Source organism: Geotrypetes seraphini, chromosome 3 (genome assembly GCF_902459505.1).
Source record: "Geotrypetes seraphini chromosome 3, aGeoSer1.1, whole genome shotgun sequence".
In the NCBI taxonomy this organism is placed as follows: domain Eukaryota; kingdom Metazoa; phylum Chordata; class Amphibia; order Gymnophiona; family Dermophiidae; genus Geotrypetes; species Geotrypetes seraphini.
This window is the reverse complement of record NC_047086.1, coordinates 239,228,830-239,255,867: the sequence shown is the minus strand read 5'-3', so window position 1 is coordinate 239,255,867 and position 27,038 is coordinate 239,228,830. Positions and strand designations below refer to the sequence as shown.

The 27,038-nt window shown below is 40.1% G+C and overlaps 1 protein-coding gene and 1 pseudogene across 4 annotated transcripts in view; both read right to left on the bottom strand.

Moving 5' to 3' along the window:
* Positions 1-15,855: 15,855 nt before the first annotated feature.
* STX7 (syntaxin 7) overlaps positions 15,856-27,038 on the bottom strand; it is a 145,863-nt gene continuing 134,680 nt past the window's right edge. For all 4 annotated transcript variants that reach the window (XM_033937289.1, XM_033937290.1, XM_033937292.1 and 1 more), the window contains exon 10: positions 15,856-19,397. In XM_033937289.1, the coding sequence (XP_033793180.1) occupies positions 19,302-19,397 (96 nt within the window). In that variant the 3' untranslated portion in view covers positions 15,856-19,301. The remainder of the gene's footprint in view (positions 19,398-27,038) is intronic.
* Positions 17,276-17,403, bottom strand: LOC117358288 (annotated as a pseudogene).

Genomic DNA, 27,038 nt, shown 5'->3' with positions numbered 1-27,038 from the left:
TCAACTTGCCTGAGTTAAGCCTCCCATCTGTTTATCCCAACGGATTCTGCACCAACCATCTTGTCCCCATCTAATAACTGCATTTGACCTCCCTTAGCTATAGGATAAGCTGTATTGTAGAAAAGTATTAGCTTCATATCTAGTTATTTGAATGTTCTGATTTATTTATTTGGATTTATATCCTGTCCTCTCAGAAGAGCTAAGAACAGGTTACAAGATTGTATACATAATAAGACATAACAAGGTATATATAATAAGGGATAACAGGGTTTACATAATAAAGTAGAACAACTGTCCTCCTTACCTATAAGCAACAGCATCAACCAAATTTATTACTTGTCTCACGTTATGGTTGCAAACCACTCTCAATTCCCTCCAGAACTTGGAGAAATAATAATCACCCCCATACTAAAAGATCCCAAAGGCCCAATAGACAATCCAACAAATTATAGACCAATTGCTTCTATCCCACTATACATCAAAATCATCGAGGGTCTAGTTGCACAATATCTATCCAATTACCTTGAAGACCACAACATTCTACATCCAACTCAATCTGGTTTCAGAGCCAATCACAGCACAGAAACATTACTGGTATCTTTACTTGATATAGCCCGACAGCACCTCAGCAAAGGAAACAAGTTACTAATCATCCAACTCGACCTTTCAGCAGCATTTGACTTAGTAGATCATCTAATACTTCTTCAGACACTAGATGCCATAGGAATAACTGGTAAAGTTCACAACTGGTTCCAAGGCTTCCTTCAAACAAGATCATATAGAGTTAAGTCAAAATATATTTTATCTGAACCATGGACAAACCCCTGCGGAGTACCACAAGGATCCCCACTATCGCCCATACTATTCAACCTCTTCATAGCTTCCTTAGGCACTGCCCTAGACGCCCTAAATATAACATCTTTCAGTTACGCAGATGACATAACCATCATTCTCCCATTTGACATACAAGACCCCAGCTCCAATGAACACCTGATAACAACACTAGAAACTGTAGAAAAATGGATGAAGAACCATAAATTGAAACTGAATGCAGAGAAAACCAAATTCCTACTACTAGAGAAGGAACAAAAGCAATCTATAACAGAATTGGAAGTAAATACAATCAAATATCCCATACAGAGCACTCTAAAAATTCTAGGAATACAATTAGATAGACGCTGCACTATGCAGACACAGATACACAAAGAAGGCATTCTTCACCATGCGAAACCTAAGAAAAATAAGAAATTTCTTTACCAAAGAACACTACAAGATCATTGTACAATCCCTCACACTCAGTAACTTGGATTACTGCAACAGCCTCTACCTAACATGTCCTAAGAATATGATAAAACAACTACAGACAGTTCAGAACACTGCCATCAGACTCATCTACTGTCTCAGCAAATTTGACCACATCACTCCCGCCTATATAGACTCTCACTGGCTTCCGATAAAAGCAAGAACTCAATTCAAGTTCTATTGTCTGCTGTTTAAGATAACCCATGGAACTGCCCCCTGTTACCTAAACAACCGCCTAAACCATTACCGCTCATCCAGATCAAGAAGAACTCAAAACCTATTCACCTTCCCACCTAATAATGGAACCCGTCTTAAGAAACTATACGACAGCCTTCTAGCGACACAGGCAGCAAAAATTGACCCCACAATCACCAAACTAATGATCAATACAACAGACATCAAAGTGTTTCGAAAAGAAATCAAAACATTTCTATTCAGAAAACACGTCATTACCAACTAATATCCTCCCTTTATGCACAAGCTCTCCCTCGATAGAATAACACATTAATTCAATTCTTAGAACCTTTCCTATCATACATACTCTGATTCCTATATAAACATTTTCCACACTATCCAATAAATTTCTTACTTCATTATTAGGTAACTTCCAATCTGTAAACCGTATATACTGATAATCTCCACTATATTCTGTTATCACTTGATTCCCTTGATATGTAATTCTCAAAATTGAATCCTCTACCACACCATTTAATGTACACGAATCACTGTTATGTAATTTATCTAGATAATCTTTATTACGCAATTCTTTTGGTAATTCCTATAATTTGTATTCCGCCTTGAACAATATATAATGTATAATGTATTCGAAATTAATTTTCCTATGAACTGTTTTCCTACCTTCTTCTACTCTATGTTTATAACCTAACTAATTTATTTTTCTCAAGTACTTTAGCAAGAATGTGAGCCTTTGGGACAGTCAGGGAACTCTAAGTACTTTCTCTTCATCTTAATTAATCTTACTTATTGCATTTCTTCTGTTTCTACTGTAAACCGCTTAGAACCTCACGGTACAGCGGTATATAAGAAATAAAATTATTATTATTATTATATAATAATGTAGAGCATGACAGTACATTTTAGGTCATGACATGATAGAACAATACACAGGAGAGCAATGATAGTACAGTCGACTCCACCTAAGCGCACGCTTCGGTTATCTGCACCCTACCACCACGGTCCCGTTTTCTTTACATTAAAGTCAATGGACGTAAACTCTGGATATTTGCAATTCGGATAAGCCCACAATCCGTTTATACGCACTGATGTCATAGGCCCAACCTCTATTCTTTCATGTTACGTTCACTCCGGTTAAATGCAATCACGTTCTGACTGGGAATGGCTAGGCTTCACACAGCAGCTTAAGCATGGGACAGATGGGAAAGTGATTGCTCCGCTTCCACTCAAACTGTAGGACATAGCTTTCCTGTACTTTAGGTTCCAGCAGTCCACGCACCATATTTTAACTGAGCCTGCTTAGCTACAGCCTCCCCCTCCCCTCCCCTCCCCCCACTCTGTTTAAGCGCACATGGCGATCTGGTCCGAAGGACATGCACTTAAGCGGAGTCAACTGTACTCAAAAAGCATGGCAATACTTAATACGATATGATAGAACAAGACCTCATACACAGTGGCGCAGTGAGGGTGAGAGATGCCCAGACGGTGGTGTCCCCCCTTCTCGTTCCCCATACCTTTTTAACTTCTCCGATGCAAGCAGCATGCAACAGAGAGAGCGTCAATGCCGACATGGGCAGCAATGTTGCTCGCATTGGAGAAGTAAAAAAGTTACAGGGGAAGTCAAGGGGCACGCATACACAGTAGGGGGAGGAGTGGGGTGGCAGAGAGGAGCAGGGTTGCTGGCACCCTTAGCGAGACGATGCCCGGAGAGAACCGCCCCCTCCCCCCCTTAGTACGCCACTTCTCATACAGCATGGAGTGGTGATGTTATGCGTTTGTTTGTTTTTTGTTTTTTAAAACTTTATTAATTTTTCAAGCCAGAACCATATATATACAATCATTAATCCACCACAATAAGCACTTATAATCTGTCAATAATAATACAAGTACAATATAATTTTTCAAGTACAGAACCATATATATACAATCATTAATCCACCACAATAAGCACTTATAATCTGTCAATAATAATACATAAAGAATAAACCCCCTCCCTTCCCTTCTATAACCTGTAGACATAGAACATAACAAAGCAAAAATATACCTCCCTCCCAACCTCCCACCCTACCCTGGATGTGTGTGTAATTCCACAAAAAAACTAAAGATAAAAGACAATTATAACAAAGTAATAAAAGACGTCAATGGGTCCCAAATCAAATTAAATAATGTGCTATGCCCCAACATATCAGCATTCATTTTCTCATACCTGTAGTAGAGGCATAAATTTGCCCAACAAAAAGGAAAATTAAGGCGATCACAATTTTTCCAATTATGAGTAACCATCTGTATGGCTATCTCAGTCATAATAAGGAGTAGCCGGCCTTTATATTGGTCCAAAGGGGGTTTAAAATGTAATAACGTCCCACATATGACTACATCATATGTCAATGGGATCGATGACTCTAGTACAGTGTTAATCTGTCCCCATATCGACTTCCAAAAACTAAGTATTAAAGGACAGTAAAACAACAGATGGTCCAATGTCAAGATGACAGTGCCAGCATCTGTTAGATTTAGAATTATCTAACTTCTGTAGACAAACCAGGGTCCAAAAAATCCTATGCAACAAGAAAAACCAAGTTTGTCTGAGATGCTGACGCTGTAGATCTCATCCTCCAAGACCAAATTCATGGCCATTGAGTAGCAGAAATCTGCTGCTTAATCTCAATACTCCAAATATCTCTCAAACTTGTTTTTGGTTTCTTATTCATATAGCTAGATATTAATTTATACCACTTGGCTGCCTGATGCCCTAGCAAATCTGGCTGGAAGCATAGGACCGGCAAGCTATACTGATTTTTTAGATTGCGCCAATCAGGGAACCCTTTCTGAATGACCTGCTTCAACTGCAACCACTTATAAATTTGAGATTTTAAAATACCGAATGATTGCTGCAGTCGTGAAAAATCAAGCATTTTCCCATTTGATAAAACATCATCTAGTGTACGCATACCTGCCTGCATCCAATGCTTCCAGAAGATCTTAGACTCGCCAATTTGAATCTTGGAGTTTAGCCATTGACAAGTGGATTTTTCTACTGGAATATCTGTTAAGTTGTTAGTAAATTTTAAGGTTTTCCAGGTGTCAAATAAAATACTATTGTCCTTAACATATCTGGGTAACTTGATACTTAAAACATGACACAATCTCAAAGGAGACATATGTTGCCATTCTAAATAAAGCCAATCCGGAAGATGCTCCATGAGCTCAGGAAGGATCCAATGAATACCCTGTCTCATGATAAAAGCTTGATGGTATCTGTAGAAATTGGGAAAATTTACCCCACCCTCCACAATTGGTTTTTGCAAAGATATAGAGCAGTGGTCTCAAACATGCGGCCCGGGGGCCACATGAGGCCCACCAGGTACTATTTTGAGGCCCTCGGTATGTTTATCATAATCACAAAAGTAAAATAAAACAGTTTCTTGATCATATGTCTCTTTAGCTATAAATTACAATATTATTATTAAGACTTAGCCAAAAGAAAAGATTTATAAACTATAAAGAGTTTTATGTCATGCAAAATTGTCATTTCTTTAATAAGACATTAACTATTTTTTCTGAGGCCCTCCAAGTACCTAGAAACCCAAAATGTGGCCCTGCAAAGGGTTTGAGTTTGAGACCACTGATATAAAGCTATTCTAGCAGTTTTACCCAGCCAAATAAAGTTAGTGAGAATTCTATTTAATTTCTTATAAAAGGACCCCTGAAAATAAACTGGCAACATCCCCATTTGGTAGCAAACTACAGGCAATATCATCATCTTGACAGTTTGTACTCTCCCCCATCAAGAAAGATGTAAAGGGTTCCAATGCTCACACATCTCTTTGACTTTCAGCAATAAAGATTTCTCATTTACTGTCATTGTGTCTTCCAGAATTTTTTTGAATCATAACACTTAAATATTTTATACCCTCTTCCTTCCAAAGGAATGGGAATGGGTCAAATAGTCCTTTTATACAATGTACGTTTAGCGGAAGAACCTCCGATTTACTCCAATTTATTTTATAACCAGAAAATTTACCAAATCGGTCAATCAATTCCAGTAAATACAGAATGGTAAAATCAGAATTTCTCAAATTCTGCATACGCAGAGACCTTATATTCCCAACCTGCATAAGGAATTCCCTGTATCTCCTTTGCCTGCTGTTTAGCCAACAACAAGGGTTCCAACACAATATCAAAAAGCAAAGGAGACAAGGGACGTCCCTGTCTAACTCCCCTCTCCAGACGAAAACGTTCTGAGAAAGTATTATTAATATATAATCTGGCTGAAAGGGAGCTATACAAGGTATGAATTATTTGTATAAATCCAGATCCTATACCAAACCAATCCATTGCTTGATACATGAAAGTCCACTCCACTCGATCAAAGGCCTTCTCTGCATCCAAAGAGACAGAGAAAGCCGGATCATTCATTGTTTTTGATAAATTTAGCATATGAAATGCCAATCTAATATTATTTGAAGAGTGCCTCTGAGCAACGAAACCCATTTGGTGCATACCGATCATGTATAGGAGAGCCTTTGCTAACCTTAAAGCCAATAACTTTGCCAGGAGTTTTCCATCCACATTAATTAAAGAAATAGGCCTGTAATTTGAGACCAACATGGGATCTCTATTTGGCTTTGGCAAAACAATAGTTAAAGATTCAGCTATAGTACCTGAAATACAACCTTTAGTCAGTTGTGATTGATATCATTTTAGAAGATGAGGTAAAATTGTAATTTGAAATGATTTGAAAAACCCCAGCATAAATCCATCACCACCTGGAGCGGATCCAGCTCTGAGGGACTTCAATGCTGTCTGAAACTCTTTTAGTGATATAGGTGCATCAAGATTTCCTTTTATATGCTTGGGAATTTTTGGTCCCTGAATTAACTAAAAATTCTAAACCTTCCTTTTCTTTATCGAAATTGGGGCTTGTTTTGAGTCACCCAGCTCTTTATTGTGTGCTTATTAGGTGTTTCATAAATATTATGCTGACAATGCATTATATCGCTCTTGTTTGAATTTCAATGATGTTAATATGTATATTTTTGAAACCATTTCATGGTAGTTGTATTATTAAGTTTCAGTTTGCTGATTTTGAGTTTACCTCAATCATTGTATTTGTTTATATTTGGTCTTGTTAACAAAATTGTGATTTTTATGTTGAATTGTACTTGCTGTACACCGCCTTGGTGAATCTCTTCATAAAGGCAGTTCATAAAGAGAAATAAATAAATAATTTGCACACTTTAATAGTACAATTCAAGTGTTATAGAACTGATATCATCATGTCGACATCCACGCATTTCTGGGTGCCTTCCAGCCGGGGCACTACATTTAGTGTGCCGCCTGCCGGAAAGTTTGCGAGACACTGCTGTAGAGGAAGCCAATGCAACCGCCTCAAAACTGGCATAATATGGGTCATCCGTAATACACCTGTAATCATTCTCACAGCAGAATTCATCAATACTTGCATAGCCCTAGTAGTTGTGGCTATCTTCCAGAAGTCACTGGAATTGATAGTGGAGAGTTCTTATTAAGGCGGTGCGAGAGTTTCTTAGTTATGTTGTTAAATGTGTAGGGTGTCATCTACAAGTACATATATATTCACTACCTTGTTACAGTTCATGACAGACTCTCCAGAAATTTGTAGCTTTAATTGTGCATGGTTATTTTAATATTCTTGATTGAGAACAGGTGAATTGGGATGAGGAATGCTTTTTCTATTCATTATACAGGATTTAGGGTTGGTTAAGCATGGGATAGAACTAACCCAGAATATAAATAATGTTAGACTTGGTATTAAGGAGTACTGAATTGGAAGATGGAAGTGCGGACCTGTTCATATAGTGAGATCACTCCTGTTAAGATCTATGTATTCCCATTTCTCTATGGTTGATGTTAATCAAGAACAATGTGTGGGATTTGGCATTAGTGTTGCTAGTCATGGTCAAGAAGCTTTAGGAAGGAAGAAATGGTGGGAAGTCTTTAGAAGAGTAGGTTACATAATGGGAAGAGGGACTGATGGAAGTTAGGAAAGTATTGGTGCTAGGAGAGTTACAGAGAGTGACCCGAAGGTGCAGAATGGATATTATGAAAGGAAATAGAAAAAAAAGAATATAAGACATAAGAACTTTGGGGCTCTTTAACTAAACTGTGTTAAGCAGCTAACATAGGGTTTCCAGTGTGGTAGGCAGTAGTGAGGACCCAAGCAGCCATCTCCTATGCTAAACAGGCAGCCTTTGTAGTAAAATTCCCACATTAGCTTCCTAACAGGGCAGAATCTGGTGTGATATGGGCAGGTGGAGGTGTGGATGACTGTGACGATGTGCATGTGTTGACATGAGAGTACATACTTTACTAGTAGACATATACAAGGTGAACTGTATGCAGAGCATGGGTGCATCTTACAAGTACATGCAAAGATTATACAATATCACAATTTATATGCTTACTTCAATAATCTTTTGTAGACACATACATTTACACAAACATGATGTCCACATCAGTAATGTATTTATTTATTTATTTCGATTTCTATCCTGTTCTCCCAGAAGCTCAGAACGGGTTACAAGTAGACATTCACAATCGTTTGAAAACAGACTAGTCATGACAACAAATAGGTTACAGTAGACAATAACAGAGCTTATTCTAGAGACTAGACTGGTCATAGCAAAGAGTATTAGGAGAAATATATTGAAGAGGCAGTTTTTAATGGCCCGATTGGCGGAAGAGGAAGGTCTTTACTGCTCTGTGGAAGGTCATTAGTGAGTTTAGCAACCTGATCTGTGTGGGTAGTCGGTTCCATAGCTGAGGTAGAAAATAGCTGTAGGATCTTTTGTACGCCGTATTCATTCAGAGGGATCTCCCTGCGGGAATGCTGAGTCTTTGTTCTGCTTTGAAGCAGAGGGGCAGTTAGGGGTGTATAGGCATAGCTTGGATGCTATGTAGGATGGGGTTTTTGGGTAGAACTCTTGTGTGTCATGACCAGGACTTTGAAGATGCATCGTTTTTTTTTACTGGTAACACAATTTTACTGTAGACACATTTTCTGTCACTTATGTTGATATTGTATAAAGACACCTAGGGGCTCATTTACAAAGCACTTAGACACACAATAAGCCCCATAGGCACCTATATTTATTATTTATTTAACACATTTATATACCACCTAATTCTAGGTGGTTTCCAATATGTCTTTTTAAAATAGCAATGAAAAAAGGACCCCACAAGAGCAAAAGGAGTCACTCCTATATAGGAAATAAGGACAAACCAAAAGTATTCGACCCCTACTTTTAGTTTGTTTTTATAAAATAGCACCTAAGTAGGCCCCTATTTGCCCTCTTACACTAGATACCTTTGGCCCTGAAACGGGAAACTAATCTCATGAATTTTAAATCTAGCCTCAAAACCTTTCCCTTTAAAGATGCCTTTGAGATCTATTAGAAACATAGAAACATGATGTCAGATAAAGGCAAATGCCCCATCTGGACTGCCCATCCGCAGTAACCATTATCTCTTTCTCTCTCTGAGAGATCCCATGTGCCTATCCTAGGCCCTTTTGAATTCAGACACAGTCTCTGTCTCCACCACTCTTCCGGGAGACTGTTCCATGCATCTACTACCCTTTCTTTAAAAAGGTATTTCTATAGATTACTCCGGAGCCTATCACCTCTTAACTTCATCCTATGCCCTCTCATTGCAGAGTTTCCTTTCAAATGAAAGAGACTCGACTCATGCGCATTTACATTACGAAGGTATTTAAACATCGCTGTCATATTTCCTCTCTCCCGCCTTTCCTCCAAAGTATACTATTCCAAGGACTAATTGCTCATGAGACTCAGACAATAGCCAAACATCAGATATTCCCTGTTTCCCTTTTGTTTTTCCCATTTTCCCTTTCTTTTCATTTAGTGCAATGTATCCCACCCATTTCCCTTGTGTATCATGTTTTGTCTGTAATGACCTTGTAACCTGTCTTTTTTTGTGAGGTTTTGTTTTACCCATTTTTTTATATTTTAAATTATTTAAAACTTTTTGTACGAATGTAAACCACTTTGGTAGTAAAAGTGGTATATCAAGACTTGAAACTTAATCAAAGGGTACTAAGAATGCCACCTAGTGTTCAGGGAGTTGTACTTCAGGAAAATATGTTTGCTAAATAGCTTGGGTGTGTTCTTGGACGCAAGACGTATCTGTGTGTGGTTAAGCAGATCTCAACAGTGTATGCTTCTTTCCTATGGCTTCATTTTGGTTGCTGTCGATCGTGCACCCAAAAAGATCTTGCTATTTAGCAACTTCAGTGGCTGCAAGTATACAAAATACAGCCCATTTGTTAATAGGAACGAATCTTGATTCTGCAACATCCAAGCTGATTGTTAGTTACCCTAGCTCACTGTGAAGTTACAGGTTCAATTCAAAAGCATTCTAGCTGATTTTTAAAAATATGGCATGATGGAGGACATATTTGTGTGGTTTATTATTGCCGTATATTCCTGGAAGACAGTTATGATCTGCAAAGAAATCCTGGCTGGTTGTACCAGTCTAAATAGACCTCATAGTAAAAGGCATTTGTGCTTTCTGAGCTAGTTCTGTGGGCGCTGGATTTGAGGCAGCAAGAAATTGGCCGACATTCAGGAAAAAAGACGATAATGTGACCACTGCAGTTTAACTACTACCTTTCTAAATAAAAGAAGGCATTTAACCACAACAGTATTTACTGAGGGTTCATAATTCTCATGGTAAATATACATTTTCATTGCTGCAATCATAACATCATGAGTTTCTGGATGTAGTAACACAGCAGGCCTGAAGTTCTGCTCCCTCTTAAAGGGTCCATTGGTGGGTTAAAACTAACCCAACTCCAACCCCAAATTCTCCCCCCCACCCTTGAAACTCGTGGCATCAATTGGAGGTTTCCCTGGTGGCTAGTGGGAGAGTTCAGGCATGATCCCCAGATGTTCCTGCCCTCTTGGCAATTTGATTCAAAATAAAGCAGATTGAGCCCGAGGGGCAGGTTGTAAAGAAGGGGAGGGGGAGGCACTCTATGCTTTATGCCATAGGAAAGCTATGGATATTTGAGTTGGAAGGCTTTGGCATTTGGAAGAGTAATTTTGAATGGTGTAGAATGGATTAGGGGGTGGTACCCTCCAATTGTTGTGGGGGGCTTGGAATGCTTAGGGGGTATTGGGGGGGTGGCAGGAGGGAGTTGGCATCCCTCCTGCAGTTTGTTTATGGGTGGGTGGATGGGCCCGGCCAGCCTGACTAGATTTTGCAACAGGGAGGTGGGCCAGACCAGGAGGGTAACATGGCAGGAGGGAGTTGGCAATGCTCCTGCCTTTTGTGGGGCATTGGCGCGGGGGAGGCATCGTGACTTTTAAAAAAACTTTCTTTTTTTTTTACTTTTTTGTCGGGCAGGGAGCCCGTGGGTAGGGCTGTAGGGGTGTTTCCTTATTTGCACCTGAAGGTTAGGCCTCTATGACATCATCAAGCCTGAATCATCATTTAAGCCTGATCCATTGTCTGCAAGAAATCTTTCCAGCATGAACCTTGCAAGAAGAGAAAGAAGAAAACATCTTTGCTGTTTCTGCCTGATGCATTCTGGGTATGTACCAGAATGGTATTCTAGTCAAGGACATCCATCTATGCCTTCATGCTCAGACTGTGTGAATCTTGGGGGAGTTATACTCCTATGCTGTGCTTATCTATCGAAAGGCGCCTGTGTCTCCTAGTCTGTATGAGACTTTACACAGAAAGGCTATTCATCTAAGTTCTGTTTCTGGATTGGTCCGAAGAAGTCATCTGACGAGATCCAAGTGAAAAGGTGCTAATTATAATTAGTCTGTGCCGGGATGTAAGTGAACTCACATCTCATTACAGGTATTCTCCACGCACCTCTTTTATAATAAAGACCTGAACAGTTACCTTGTGTGACTCTGCCTGAGAGAGGGTGAATCAGACCTTAAACATATCTGAATTCCATCACATCAAGGAAACCTTTGCTGCCAATAAATTAAAGCTGCACCAGTGGTGGACGAACACTTGTTCCTGTAACAGAAGGATTTCTATATCTGCTAAGCTGAGAAGAGACGTCTTCCATTTCACCTGATTTTGTGCCAAGGCCTAATTGGATGGTGAGATAAGGAACTTATTATCTTATCAGCTGGGGTTAGATAAGTGCATCCGACTGTGATATAGGATAAGGCTTGTAAAGCTACTCTCGGTGATAACTGTAATAGATTGCTGCTAATCAGGAATTATTATTATAAGGAATTGTTTAATGTGTGTAAGAATTAGTTTTACTTAGTTATCTAGCAAGTGTGTTGTGATAATTATGTACTGAGTTTCATATATGTAATCAGATATTTTGTGAACAATATTTAGATATTGCTGCTGGCTTGTGAATTATATTTATCTATTTTCATAATAAAAGTATTTCTCATTAGCCTTGGTCTGGTCATGTAAATAGGCAAGAAAGCTGAACCTGGATGAGATATTATGGTCTTCCCTAGAAACTAACAGGCATGCATTTGTTTATGTAACTGATTAGTGGACCGTAAATCTTTCTACAGGGCAGCATCGGGTGGTTGCAGGAGGGAGTAGGTCGCTGGGTGGGGGGGCGGGGGCCCTCAGCTGTTTTTTGACAGGCCTGCCTGTCTTTTCTTTTCTTTTTATGGGGCAGATATTTTGTATGTGTAACACACGCAAAATATATGTGCCATGGAAAAAAATGAATAAAAAAGATAGGCAGGCCTGTCAAAAAACCTGCAGACCTATTGGTAACTCAGTTACCGACAGGTCTGGAGCAGTCGGGTTTATCAGTAGTAAAACCCGACTCAAAATAGCCAAGTAATTGTTAGTGAATCAATCGCTTGCCTATTTTGCACAGGGTTTTACTAATTTGCATGGGAGGATTGGGATCAGATCACTATAGGCCTTAGTGAATAGTGCAGGAGGGAAATTAGGTCGCAAAGGGCTCGTAAACCGATTGGTTTGTTTAGTGAATCTAGCCCAAAGATGTCTCCCATTGTGAGTAATCTTGGCCACTGAAATCAGTAATTCCTATACCACAGGATGGTGGACTACAAAAAAATCCCAACAGAAACAGAGAAAATGGCAGTAAATAAGACCATAAGGCCTATGCAGTCACATAGCATAAAATAAGAAATAAGAATTGCCGCTTCTGGATCAGACCAGTGGTCCATCATGCCCAGCAGTCCGCTCACGCGGCGGCCCATTCTACCTACTTACCTGTAGTTGTACTATCCTTTTCTCTTTTGACATGCTCTAGGGCTTGTCTTATGCTTTCTTGAATTCAGATACAATCCAAGAGGTTCTGCCTTTCATGTTGCCTTTTGTCTGCCCCTGATGGTAATCTCTTCAAACCCCCACCTCTTATCAACTAAATAAGTACAGAAGAGGGAATCTCAGAATAAATTGTAGAGTGGTGTAGCAGCCTGAAGGTTAGAGTAGTAGCATGAGAACCAATTGTAACACCCCAATTGTAACACCTGGTGATTTGGGGCAAGTTACTTAACCCTTCATTGCCTCAGGTACAAACCTATATTGTGAGCCCTCCAGAGCCAGAAAATACCTACTGTACCCTGAACATACATTGCTTCAATAGCTTTCCAGCTTATAAGTGGCATATAAGAAATCAAAATAAATAATAAACACAGCCCTACTGCATGGGTTCGGCCACCTTAAAACCCATTCTTAACCTTTAATGCTGTGGTTTCTGTCTCATGTCTGGGGCATTTCCAGAAGATAATGAAATACATTATGCTTGACACTAATAACTTAAAATAGTATATATGAAAGCACCACTTTATACTGTAATTTTCAATCACTCGTTGGGCATGAAAACCAGAATCCACTGCTTAATTCTGTTGCCAAGATGTGCTCGTATCAGTCTACAGCAGTGGTCTCAAACTCGCGGCCCGGGGGCCACATGCAGCCCCCAGGTACTATTTTGAGGCCCTCGGTATGTTTATCGTAATCACAAAAGTAAAATAAAAGTTTCTTGATCATATGTCTCTTTAGCTATAAATGACAATATTATTATTAAGACTTAGTCAAAAGGAAAGATTTATAAACTATAATTAATTTTACTTCATGCAAAATTGTTAATTCTTTAATAAGACATTAACTATTTTTTTTGCGCCCCTCCATGTACCTACAAATTCAAAATGTGGCCCTGCAAAGGGTTTGAGTTTGAGACCATTGGTCTACAGTCATACTCAGTTGTATATGGATTTATTACAGGTAGTAGAGGGGGAAAAAATCCTTGCTATCTTACACTGTGTACAGTATATATAATGCAAATTGATTCCAATAAAAAGTGTGAAAATTCTTAAAGCACTTTTTATAATCTTTATTTTTATAGAAATTACATAAGAATGTGAAAATTTATTGCTTTACATTTTAAGTTGTCATTAACAATGTTTAATACAAGGCATTAATCAACAGTTTTACTTTGACGTACATAATTTTTTATTTCAGATTTTCTATATGCCATAAGTAACACTGAAAAAAGAACTGAGGTTAACCAGCAGAAAGTTTAGTTGACAGGATCTCTTATTAATGTTTCAGTAATAACCGACAAAGGCTAAGTGTTTGGCACGGAAATTAAACCGTCACATTACCTTATAAATTACATTAAAACATACATAGTGTCACGCATCTCTTACATGAGATGCTCCTCATTTAAGTGACAGGAGGCAGTATGATCTGGGCAAGCATCACCATGTCGTGTGCCATTTTTTTTTTTTGATGTGACAACACTCAGCCTTACCAACATAATATGGCACAAATAGCAAACTATACATTTTTTGTTTTTTCTTTTTAAATCAAGCTTTTTTAATATTTCTTAAACAAATTTTTTATATATACAGTTAATGCACGTAATCACTTAGCTTGTGGTGAAAATCCTGATTCCAACGGGCCTGTTTTGCCCACTGCTTCATCAGGAAATCAGCTGGAAAATTTTAACAACGGACATAAAAAATGAAAGGCTCCTGCCAGCAACTTCAACCAGACGCCATTCTGGTTGAAGTTGCTGGCAGGAGCCTTTCATTTTTGATGTAAATTGGAGTCTGAAATCCGGACCATTTATGTGCACATAGATATTGAAGATACTTGTATGGTGTCCTATAGAATCCATAATAGTTCTGGTGTCCATTGTTAAAATTTTCTAGCTGCTCCACTGACGAAGCAGTGGGTGAAACGGGCCCACTGGAATCAGGATTTTCACCACAAGCTAAGTGATTAAGTGCATTAATTGTACTTACAAAGAATTGGTAAGAAATATAAAAAGCTTGCTTTAAAAAGAAAAAAACACAAAAAAATGATTGCTTTCAACAAAAAAAAGTTTGCTTTACAACAGATTTTAGTGATTCATAAATAAATTATACGGGTTGGGTTTTTTATGATTACAGTGATATTTCGTTCAATTGATCAGCTTTGGCTGTTTTGAAACGAATTGTAAACGATCTGAGGTCTTTTTCCCTCCTGTTATGGAGATGTTGTACGGTTAAGATCCACATTGTTATATTGCTATTATGCATTTTATGCACTAGATGCAGAGATCCATAACAATATATTCAGCTCTACTTTGAATTTATTTCTTATCATATCACCCCTTTCCCATACCTATATTGAGATCTTTAAGTCTGTCTCTCTTGTGTTTTATGACAAAGACCGCTGACTTTATAACTTTTTTTTTTCCTGAAGACTAACCCCCTGTTTTACTAAGGTGCGCTGATTAGGGCGCGCTAAATGCTAACGCGTCCATAGACTAACATGCCCGCATTAGCGTTTAGCATGCACTAAATCGCTTAGCGCACCTTAGTAAAACAGGGCCTAAGTACGTATTACAAAAAAATTATAAAGAAGTCAGCTCATTGTTAAATGGTTAAACACCAGGAGCAATATTATCTGACATCAGAAAAATACTATGCTGCAGCCCTTTACATTTCCCTCTACTGGTATGTATTGCAGACTCTACTGTTTCATCTTCACTTCCCTGTAACTAAGGAGACTGTGTTGGTGTTCTCTCACTTTAAATGCTAAATTCAGAATTCAACATGAACAAACACGTTAACGACACTCAGGCACTTTCCCTAGTGTGGTAAGATCTGGACTTAGGGTGTTCTAACGCAGGACTTTCCTGCATTTAAAGCCCCGATTTCATGTAGCATTTGTATGAGTTCTTGCAGGTCATATGCTAATGTCATTGCAAAAAATTAACATGGGAGCACTTACCGCCTCCTATTTAGAAGATGATAATTAATAGAAGCAGTAGGTAATAAATGCTCCCATGTTAATCATGTGTTAGCCAGTTAGTGTGTGCTAATCCTAACTCTTAACATGCTAGCTGATGACATGGGAATATCCACTCTTCACCCAGAATGTATCTTCCGAAAAATAGGTAACACGTGGGATACTGCTCACTAGCAGTCACAATACAGCAGTTTTGCAGTTGCCTGTTGGCATGCGCTAACTGTGCATTAAGGGTTAACCCTTTAGTAAAAGAGGTCTTCAGCAAATAGAACTTAAAGCTCCCAGACTTTCCCTTTTTTATGCTAGGAACTGGATTTCTGAATATATTTCTAGCTCCTGTTTTGGACGCTGGGTTTTCCATCAATATTCATCTCTATGGAATGGGTTCCCACCCCACTCCTTGGGACACATCTGGCCAGTCAGGTTTTCAGGATACCCACAATGAATATGCATGAGATAAATTTACATGCACTAGTCCACTGTATGCAAATTGATCTCATGCATATTCATTTTCGGTATCCTGAACATGCACGCACAGAGGGTTTCTGTTTTGCATAGTGACAGTTTGAAGAAACAACTAGTGGAGTTTTTTGCCTATGATATACATGAGGTTTATTTCTTCACTTATGATTGTAAGTTTCTTCATAAGCACTAGTGCACAGACCTTCCGTGTGATAAATTGATTCTATTTGAAAAGTGCCCATATATTCTCATCTAATGAACCTGGTAGAGACACTGCTAAGTTTTCTGTTTCTTTAAATCTTTAAGCTGTGCCCATACTGTGTGCATGCCGGTGTTTTCCCGCTCGATGTTGTCTCGTGGGATCATCAGTTCGGAAAAAAAAGCTAAGAAGCCAACTAGGGGAAGTGGGCGAGTTGTGTGAATATATGCCTGCTGTCCTTGGAGAACACCTGTTACAGGTCTCATATCTTTGCTTTCTCCAAAGTCAAGCGGGCATTATATTCACATGTGGGACTCTCAAGCTGCTAGGACCATGGCTCTGGAAGAGGTCATACATAGGATAAACATGAGCCTGGCAAAATCCAACAGGGTTGGAGGGAAAATCAGCGCTCATGAAATGAGAGGATTTTGCAGAACTGCTTGTCCAAAATGACTATCTCTTCTGGAGTTTTGCTCTAAACAGTAATGAGAGGTAAACATATGTATTGAGGACCAAGTAGCTGCTTTGCAGATGTCAACAGAATCAGAGTGGAAATGAGCTACTGAGGCAGCTATAGCCCGTACATTGTGCGCTGTTAGATGGCCTTGCAACGTCAGCCCAGCCTGAGAGATACAATCCACATGCCAAATGGAGATGGTTCTCTTCGAAACAGCAACCCCTAATCTGTTAGGGTCAAAAGCTACAAAGAACTGGGAGGACATCATATGAGGCTTAGTCCAGTCCAGATAGCATGCCAGAGCATACCTGCAGTCTAAGGTATGGAGAGCTACTTCTCCAGGGTGGGAATGTGGTTTTGGAAAGAAGACAGGCAAAACTATAGATTAGGTAAGGTGGAATTCTGAGATTACTTTAAGAAGCAATTTGGGATGCATCCGGAGGACTACCCTGTCATGATATTAAACTGATAAGAACAGATACTACACTTGATCTTAGCCAAAAGGCCGAGAAGCGATCTACCCTGTCATGATAGAATATGAAGGATCCGAGACAACGGCATGCAGACACGAGGGCTATAAGAAAAAAGATTTTGAAAGTGAGAAGTTTCAGACAGCAAGATGAAAGTGGCTCAAAGGGAGACTGCATGAAAACAGAAAGAACCACATTGAGATTTCAAGCAACAGAATTGAGGCTTGATAGATGCTTTTGTGTGAAAAAGGCCTTTCATGAAAAGATTACAAAGGATGAACAGAGAGATTTTCTGTCTATATGAGTGGAACACACTGTTAGCACCAAGATGAACTCTAAATTGGTTTTTAGATCAGCACTGAAAAGATATAGAAGGTATAATAGTATTGATGGAAGAAGACGAGCAACGGGTTCCAGAGAATGCAATACACACCAGGAAGAAAACCGTGTCCACTTAAAGCAGTAACAATGCTGAGTGAAAGGTTTTCTAGATGCATTTTAAGTTAGCAGAAAAAATTCAGCGGCAAGGTGAAAAGAATTTATCTGCTTAGAGAAAGATATCATGCTGATAGTGCAAGGGTTAGGATGAAAGAGGGACCCCTCATTCTGAATGAGTAATGTCGGAAATGGCTGTAATTTCCACGGCTTCTTGGATGAGAGTTCCTGGAGAAGTGGAAACCAAACCTAGCATGACCAGAAAGGTGCTATTAGGATCCTGGTGCCCTGATCCTGGTGAAGTTTGAGTAGAGATTTCCCTATGAAAGTGATTGAAGGAAATACATACAGGAAACTGTTTCCCCAATGGAGAAGAAGGAATCCGAAGCAATGCAGTTGTGAGCAGAGTCTAGAACAAAACAGAACTGTGGACAGGCCCAGAGAGGGTATCAGGAACTGGAACCCTCTGAAAAGTAATGCAACAGTTTTGTTCATTAGAATCAAAGGTTGAGATTACCACAAAAGATTATGCAAAGTATATAAAGACACCTTAAAGCACACTCATATAAATAATTTTTATTTAATCATGTCACTGTATATACTGACAATTTTAGAGGCAGATTCACTAAGACACAGTAAACTGTGCTACTTTTTCCAGGGATTACCATGCACATTAATGTCCACCAGTCCATTTTCAATTGGGACAGTTCATTAAAAGCCACATGATAATTCACAGTAACAGTTTAGACAGCACAGGTTACTCTGCTTTAGAGAATTAATGCATTATGGATGAGTGGGGATCTACTGGAAAGCCCATAGTATATGCACCCTTTATTAACAGTAAAGAATCTAAGTTCATATAGTTAGAAACAGAATGTTTGAAGAAATCATTAAATAATTTACAGCATACTGGGGACAAGTTATATGATCTGAAGAAAATGATATTTTACAAAAGCAGATACAAATTCAGAGACTAGGGCAAAGAATCCCTACTGTCCATAAATTGCAGGTGAGTATCAGAGAAGTGCTGTTTTCTGCAGTGCAAAATTTCAGGTTAGTGCAAAATGAAAGAAAACACATTTCTTAAAAAAGAGGTTTTGACTTGACTTCAATTGAGAGTCATTTTTGTGAAATAATTAGATTTTAATATATTTTGCTAAGGGTATAGATAAATTTATTAATACAAAAATCAGTTGCTTTTTATTAACAATGGCTAAGTTTTAAATGCTATGTCTGAGGTAAGCATCTTACTTGTTAACTTTTTTATTCTGTAAAAAAAATGTTGGCTGATTATATATGGCGACCACACACAGGTAATTTAATTTTCATTGAAAGCCATCAAAACCATAACATTTCATCTTTCTAACTCAGATTTTTCTAGCACTCTAGACAGTCTGCAAGCCTGAAATTTGTCCTAACAAAATGCTCTGGTACTTTGGTCCAATCAAACCTGGCCTAAAAGGCTCATCTGCAATCAGGAAGATGAGTGATGTGATCAGTCTTTACAGTCCTATTTTCTAGTAGCTAACCAGATGATAAGCGCAAGAACTACTAACGCAACAGCAAGTACGAGAATGATGATACAAATCTTTCTTCGGGACTTGCGCTGCAGGGAAAAACAAAGACAACATTTTAGTGTAGAAACTAAAAATATGAACACCTTGTACAGATAAAATTTATACACTAGAAAAAAAATTAATTCAGTAACTCATTTAGTTGTTTTGTTTAATAACTATAAGCTTTCATGCTGGGTATGAACACTGGGTCAAGAAAGCCTTATTTCTTGGGAGCAATTTCTCCAGTTTTGTGCATACCATGACAGGCATGAAACTCACTCCAAGCCAGGGCAGGTGGAGTATGATCTCAGTCTCTTAACTTTACTGCTAATGCAATTCACATCCTCTTGTTCCACTTCACTCATTTTGAAGACCTCTATATCTTCTCAGTCATCTCTTCTCCAAGCTTAAGAACCCTAACCTCTTTAACCTTTCCTACTAGGGAGATGTTCTAGCCCCCTTATTTTCACCGTCTTCTCCGCATCTTTTCTAACTCAGCTATATCTCTTTTCAGATGCAGTGACTACAACTGCCCATAATATTCGAGGTTTGGTTACACCATGGAGCAACACAAAGGCATTATAATATTCTTTGTTTTATTCTCCATACCTTTCGATCTCTCTGCTGCTGCCATACATCGAAATGTTCTGTTCAGTATATCACCAATGATGACATCTAGGTTCTTTTCCTGGGTGGTGACTGATAATATGGAACCTTGCATACATTGTTCTTCCCTAAGTGTATCACTGTCAAGTTGGGAGTCTTGTTCTAGACCAGGGGTGCCCAACACGTCGATCGCGATCGACCAGTAGCTCAGGAAGGCAACGCGAGTCGATCGCGGAGCCCATCCCGGGCTCCGTGATAGACTCGTGTTGCCGTCCTGATCTACCGGGCCGATCAGCCTTCCTCTCCAGTGTTCTCTCTAGGGCCTTTTAGCTGGGCAGTCCGCCCAGCTGTCATCTACTGCTGCCGCCTCTGCTGAACATTAAAAAAAAATAAAAAAATCCGGCTTGGAGATTTCAGCCTGTAGCGAACTTATGCTCCTTGGCTCTAACGTGTGCGTGTCGGCTTCCCTACTCTTCCCTCCGAAACCAGAAGTTATGTCCGGGGGGGGAGGGGGGGAGAAGGGAAGCCGGCACGCACATGTTAAGAGCCCTGAAGCAAGCGTTCGCTATGGGCTAAGGAGGGAGACAGGTTAGTGAAGCATTTGCTCTTCTTGCTGCCGGGTCCTGCCTACTTTCTGTTTCCGCAAAGGCAGAACCCGGCAGCATTTCCCCCAATAGGTCGATCGTGATCTTGGGCCAATCAGCCTTCCTCTCCCCGACGGCAGAATTGACGTCGGGGAGAGGAATGCTGGTCGGCGAAGCAGGGAGAGATTGGGGCGGCGGCGGCTTTCGGGCCTGTTATTGGTGGCGGTTTGGGGCCTGTTATTGGTGGCGGTTTGGGTCTTGGTCCCCGATGGCAGTGGCTTGGGGGAGGGCAGGGAGAAAGAAAGAAAAAGGGCAGGCAGGGAGACAGAAGGAAAGAAGAGAAACAGAAAAAAAAGAAAGCGAGGCAGAGAGAAAGAAAGGGCAGGGAGAGAGGAAGGAAAAGTTGGGGGAGGGAACGAGGTCTGGAGGAGAGGAAGCATACAGGCTAAAATAAGGGAAGAAAGATTGGATGCACAGTCAGAAGAAGAAAGTGCAACCAGAGACTCATGAAATCACCAGACAAGGTAGGAAAAATGATTTTATTTTAAATTTGGTGATCAAAATGTGTCTGAATTTATATCTGCTGTCTATATTTTACACTAAGGTCCCCTTTTACTAAACCGCAATAGAGTTTTTTAGTGCAGGGAGCCTATGAGCGTCGAGAGCAGCGCTGGGCATTCAGCGCAGCTCCCTGCGCTCTAAAAACTGCTATCGTGGTTTAGTAAAAAGGGAGGGGGGTATATTTGTCTATTTTTGTATGGTTGTTACTGAGGTGATAGTGCATAGAGTCATCTGCTTTGACCTCTTTGAAAAACCCTGGATAGGAATGATAATTAACATTTTCTATGCGTACAGTGTGCGTTGTGTTTTTTTTAAATTTTATTCTTGGTAGATCATTTTAACTTGGTCATTTTAAAAGTAGCTCGCAAGCCCAAAAAGTGTGGGCACCCCTGTTCTAGACAGTAGTACGAGGTGAATGTGCATGAGATAGATTTGCATGGAAACTGCCTTCATTGTATGCACATCTATCTCAAGTTTCAAGTTTATTTAATCTTTGATATACCGTTTATCAAAAACATACCTAAACGGTTTACAATTATCAGAGTATTGTTAAAATAAAATAAAAACTTTAAAGTAAAAAGGAGGTACGGATGACAAAACAAATAGACTTACTGGAATAAAAGGAAAAATGGGAAATGGTAAGAGCTTAAATACAATGGCAAAAAAAAAAAAGGGGAAAGGGAGGTCATTAGCACACTAGATTAGGGGGTCGCTTCGAAAGAAGCGTTTTAATTCGGTACTGCCAATTACAAGGATGCTGTTTGGGCTCTTGGAGAATACAGTCAAACTGAAAAGGCGTCTTTGAAAAGGAATGTTTTTAAATTACATTTGAATTTTTCAAGGGATGTTTCTTGTCTGAGATCTGACAGAATGTGGTTTTACGGGTAGAATCAAGAAATAGTTCACGAATGGGAGGAACAAAGAACTCCTGCATCCCTCCTTCTAGCATCAGGCATGCCTGGGCATAAGAGAAGGAAATGCAGCTTGCTAACTGAAAAGTGGATATTTACTGACAGCAGCCCTCACCCTGTTAGGATCAAAACAAACAAAAATCTGGGTGAATTTTCTGTGGTCCAGATAGAAGACCAAGACTCTTTTGCAATCCAGAATACGAGGGTAAATTAAAAAGTAAAGGCAAAATACATTTTAACAATTTTAATAGAAGTAACTGTGAGCAACTGAATTTATCACTTTTCCACACAGTCCTCATGCAAAATGAAACTTTTGTTGTATCATTCAACTAGCTTTTGTATTCCTTCAGAGACAAAGTTTTTCAGCTGCTTCCGAAGTCAGGTGATCACCGCTTTCTTTACATCATCATCCTTTGTCTTTTGCTCTCTGGGTCACAGTGATGCACCCATGTCTCAATGTCGGTGGCAATACTCTCCAGAATACTCAGATCTTCAGACCATCTCAGGAACTGGATCGCAACCTCCACGCACTGTTGCTTGTGCAGATCAGTAAGCTTGTGCAGATCATTGTGCACAGATTTTCCTGTTCCCAAATCATCATGCATTAAGGCAAATGCAGATCCATAGCTAATATCCAAATTTGCAGCCAACTGAGACACCATTATCCATCGGTCTTCTCTAATCAAGGCATCCGCCCTGTCAACATGCTCTTGTTTGCGCGATGTTGATGGGTGACTAGAATGACCTTCGTCAGTTACACCTGTTCTTCCCGTTTTAAGCCTTTTTACCCACTCAATCTTTCATTGATTCATTTTGCTATGACCATACTGAGTCAATATCCAATGATGAATTGAATTTCCACAGGTTTCACACCCTCTGCCAAAAGAAAGTGCACTACTGTGCATTGTTATTTGATGGTGCAACCTTGCAATGGAACGTCTATGTTTCTGACCTTGTGGCTGCCACATAACTAAAGGCTGAGCACTGCATTGCACGTAGACGAACTATCCAACAGGCAATGTACAAGTACATATGTTGCCTTTCGGTTATCATGGAATTTAACAATTGCTGCTTCTGCTGCTGGGGGGTGGGCATTGCTGCTCAGGATCACTGCTGTCTCAGGGCTGAAGGGAGCAAGGGGGGTGGGGGTGGGGGCAGGGGTTGTGGCTCAGGACCTCTGCTGCTTTAGGGATGATTTTTTTTTCCCCGGTGATTTTTTTGCTGGTTGGGTGAGTGTGTTGGTTGCTTGAGTGCCGGTTAATTGGGATTCCACTGTATTTTCTGAGATTACTTCTTAGTCTATACTTCATCCTATGCTCCCTTCATTCCAAAGTTTCCTTTTAACTGTAACAGATTTGCTTCATGTGCAATTATGCCACATAGGTATATAAATATCTCTATCACACAAGAAAAAATGTAAGAAATAACAGTAATAAATTTATCAAAAAAGAAAATATGTTATTAGCCAAGGGGTGGGGTTGCCCTATGAAACCCACATTTAATAATCAGTAGAGAAAAAGCCTCAACTAAATTCAAACTGAGATGACAATCCAATCAAATTTCTAGCCATTCTAATTATATATTAGAGAATGACACGGGGAAAAAATTTGTCCCCTTCACTGCCCCGTCCCCGCGACCACCATCCCTGTTACCATCCCATCCCCGTGACCATTGTTCCCGCCCCTTCTCCGTGACTACTATCCCCGCAGCATCCATTCAAGCAATATTTAGCTTATTCCTTCCTTATAAATCAAAGTTCTGGCTGCTGAACTAGAGAAAGAGATACTCAGCTGGCAGGGCTTTGTTTATAAATTTTTATCGGCACAACTAATATACTACTTTACCCTAAAGCAAAAAATAAATAAAAAAATAAATAAATAGAATTTTTTTCTTTACTTTTGTTGTCTGGTTTCTGCTTTCCTCATCTTCTCATTCAATTCCTTCCATCCACTGCCTGTCTTCTCTCAGCGTCTTCCATTTGCTCTATTACTGTGCCTCTCCCTTCACACCCCCCCCCATTGGTCTGGCACCCATCTTCTTCCCTCCTCTGCCCCCTTAGTCTGGCTCTTTGTCTTCTTCCCTTCCAGCATCTTCTCCCCACTCTCCGTTCCCCAATTCCCTTCAGCGTCTTCTCCCCACTCTGTTTTCCCCAATCCCTATTTCCCTTCAGCGTCTTCTCCCCACTGTCATCACCATTTCCCTTAAGCGTCTTCTCTCCACTCTGTCTTCCCCATTTCCCTTCAGCGTCTTCTGCCCACTCTGCCTTCCTCATTTTTTCCCTTCAGCGTTTTCTCCCCACTCTGCCTTCCCTATTTTTCCCTTCAGCGTCTTCTCCCCACTCTGCCTTCCTCAATTTTTCCCTTCAGCATCTTCTCCGTACTCTGTCTTCCCCAATCCCTATTTCCCTTCAGCGTCTTCTCCCCACTCTGTCTTCCCCAATCCCCATTTCCCTTCAGCATCTTCCTCCCACCACCACCACCACCACCACCCTTCCCTCTCGCCACCTCACCGCCCTTCAGCATCCCGAGAATCTCCCTCCCTCCCCCTTACCTTCGCAGCGCTTTAGTAAAGTAACTCGCTGAAGCCGGCCGAGCCTGCCTGCAGTCCTGTGTGTGTGGGTGGAAGCTTCTCCTCTGACGCAATCGGAAGTTGCGTCAGAGGAGAAGCTTCCGCCCACACACACACAACTGCAGGCAGGCTTGGCTAGCTTCAGCGAGTTACTTTACTAACGCGTGTGAAGTTAAGGGGGAGGGAGAGGGAGATAGATTTGGTAGGAAGGAGGGAGGTGACCGTGCGCGTTCCCTCCCTTAACTGCCGGGACAAGGCCATTCACTGCTCCATGGGGTGGGTGGATGGCCTTGTCCCCGTGCCCGCAGTGAGTACTTTTTTCCCTCCACTGTTTCGGCAGGTTATCCGCAGCATGAACTGCATGGTGCTGTTCTCAAAAATGTTGTAGTTCTCCAAAATGCTGTTGTTCATATCACTGTTAGACCTCCACTCATAACACAGTAAATAATCCACTCCCAACACCGATGGTAGAAAAATCCATTCCAACGAGACTTGTTTCGCCAGCAATTGGCTGCGTCAGGGAAATTCGATTGGATTGCTGTCTCAGTTTGAATTTAGTTGAGGCTTTTTCACCACTGATTATTAAATGTGGGTTTCATAGGGCAACCCCACTGCTTGGCTAATAACACTATTTTTTCTTTTTTAATAAATTTAAATACTCTATCACATCTTCCCTCTCCTGATTTCCTCCAAAGTATACATATTGAGATCTTTAAGATGAAGACATCGACCAATTTACTAGCATCCCTCTGAACTGACTCCATCCTGTTCATATCTTTCTGAAGACACTAATATGTATATATATACAAAGACGAAGCTGAATGATAGAAATGCTTCAGAGATGTGGACACAGCATAGAATTCAGAGTCCATGGTTTCCTGTTACATTGAAGCAAAGAGAAAATATGTGATTTTGGTTTGTCTGGAAAAATAAGATGTTGAAGTGTGCAACAGTTATAACGTAACAGTTGGCTGTAGCTAAAAGTCATAAAAACACCTTATGAATAATAGAACACATGCTAGAGGTCAGACTGACTTGGTAATATCTGTTTATAAGAACTAACATATTTTGCACTGTCCCCTTAACAATGCTTGGGAAGCAAAACTTAGCTGTTTACCTTGAGATCCCCAGTATTGTACATAGGCCTGCTTGGATGTCTCGTGATTCAGTAGCATGTGATATCTAAGTCATTATTGTTGCTAAGGAAAATTAATAATGAAATATGATTAACCAGAAACCATGTGACTTGAATAGAACCAACAGAATATTACTGAAGTATGCAATTTGTAACTGAATCCTAGTGAAGCAATTGTAATCTAATTGGAAGATGTATCAACTATGTATGTTTAATAATGAATTAACTGATGATGTCATAATCTCAATAAAATGGCCAGTCAATTGTAATTGGGTGAGAATTTTTGGTTGTTTTCCTACCAGTTAGTAGGATGCCAAAAAAACTCCCAACGCCTTGAATGTTTAAATTACACTTTTGTGTCTGGTAGGTTTTTTTTTCCTTGGCCTCCTCTGGAGATAGAGAAAGAGTTGAGGGGGTATGTAGCCTGTTCATGTAGTTATTCAGACCAAACAAGGCAAGAGGTTTCCCCAGGGAGAAGTGAGAGAGGCCTGAGTCAAGAAGCCTTTAAGAAGCAGTGCTGAGAGAGGATCTTCCAGCAACAGAGAGAAACTGCTACAGTACCTGAAGGAAATACCAGGGAAGAGAAGTAGCCAAAGCCCAGCAGTATCCCTGAGGTGGGAAACTGTATGTTTAATTCTAAGTTTCTAGGAGTTGATTATACGTGGACAGAAGACTGATAACCTTGCAGGGTATTTCTAAATTATACAAGAACATAAGAAATGGCTTCGCCGGATCAGACCCTAGGCCCATCAAGTCCGGCGACCCACACTCGCGGAGGCCAAGCCAGGTTTACTCGTATCCCTCAATGTGATTTGCAAGAAGGTGTGCATCCAACTTGCCCTTGAATCCCGGAATGAACTTGGTGTGTGTCTAGACAGGACCTCAGACAGCATTAGTTGTCTCAATGTTTGTGCCTGGCTAGCCCTATAAAGCCCTATATAGCCCTATAAAGACTATAAACTGGGATTACACTCAGAGAGAGACCAACTCTACTTAAAAGACTAAGCCTGTAATGTAAGAAGCTGACTACAAACGTGTAGTATACATAAAGGAAAGAAAGAGAGAGTGAGAGAGATAGAGAGAGAGTGAGTGTGTCACATTTCTATGGGGTTCTACAGTCAGACATCACCCACACTGTCACACTCAACATGAATAATTTGAAAGGATATAAGTTTTGCCAGATTATAATAAGAACAGCATTACTGGGTCAGACCAATGGTCCATCTAGCCCAGTATCCCATCTTCATGGTGACCAATCCAGGTCACAAGTACCTGGCAAAAACCCAAATAGTAGCAACATTCCATGCTACCAATCCAGTGGCTTCC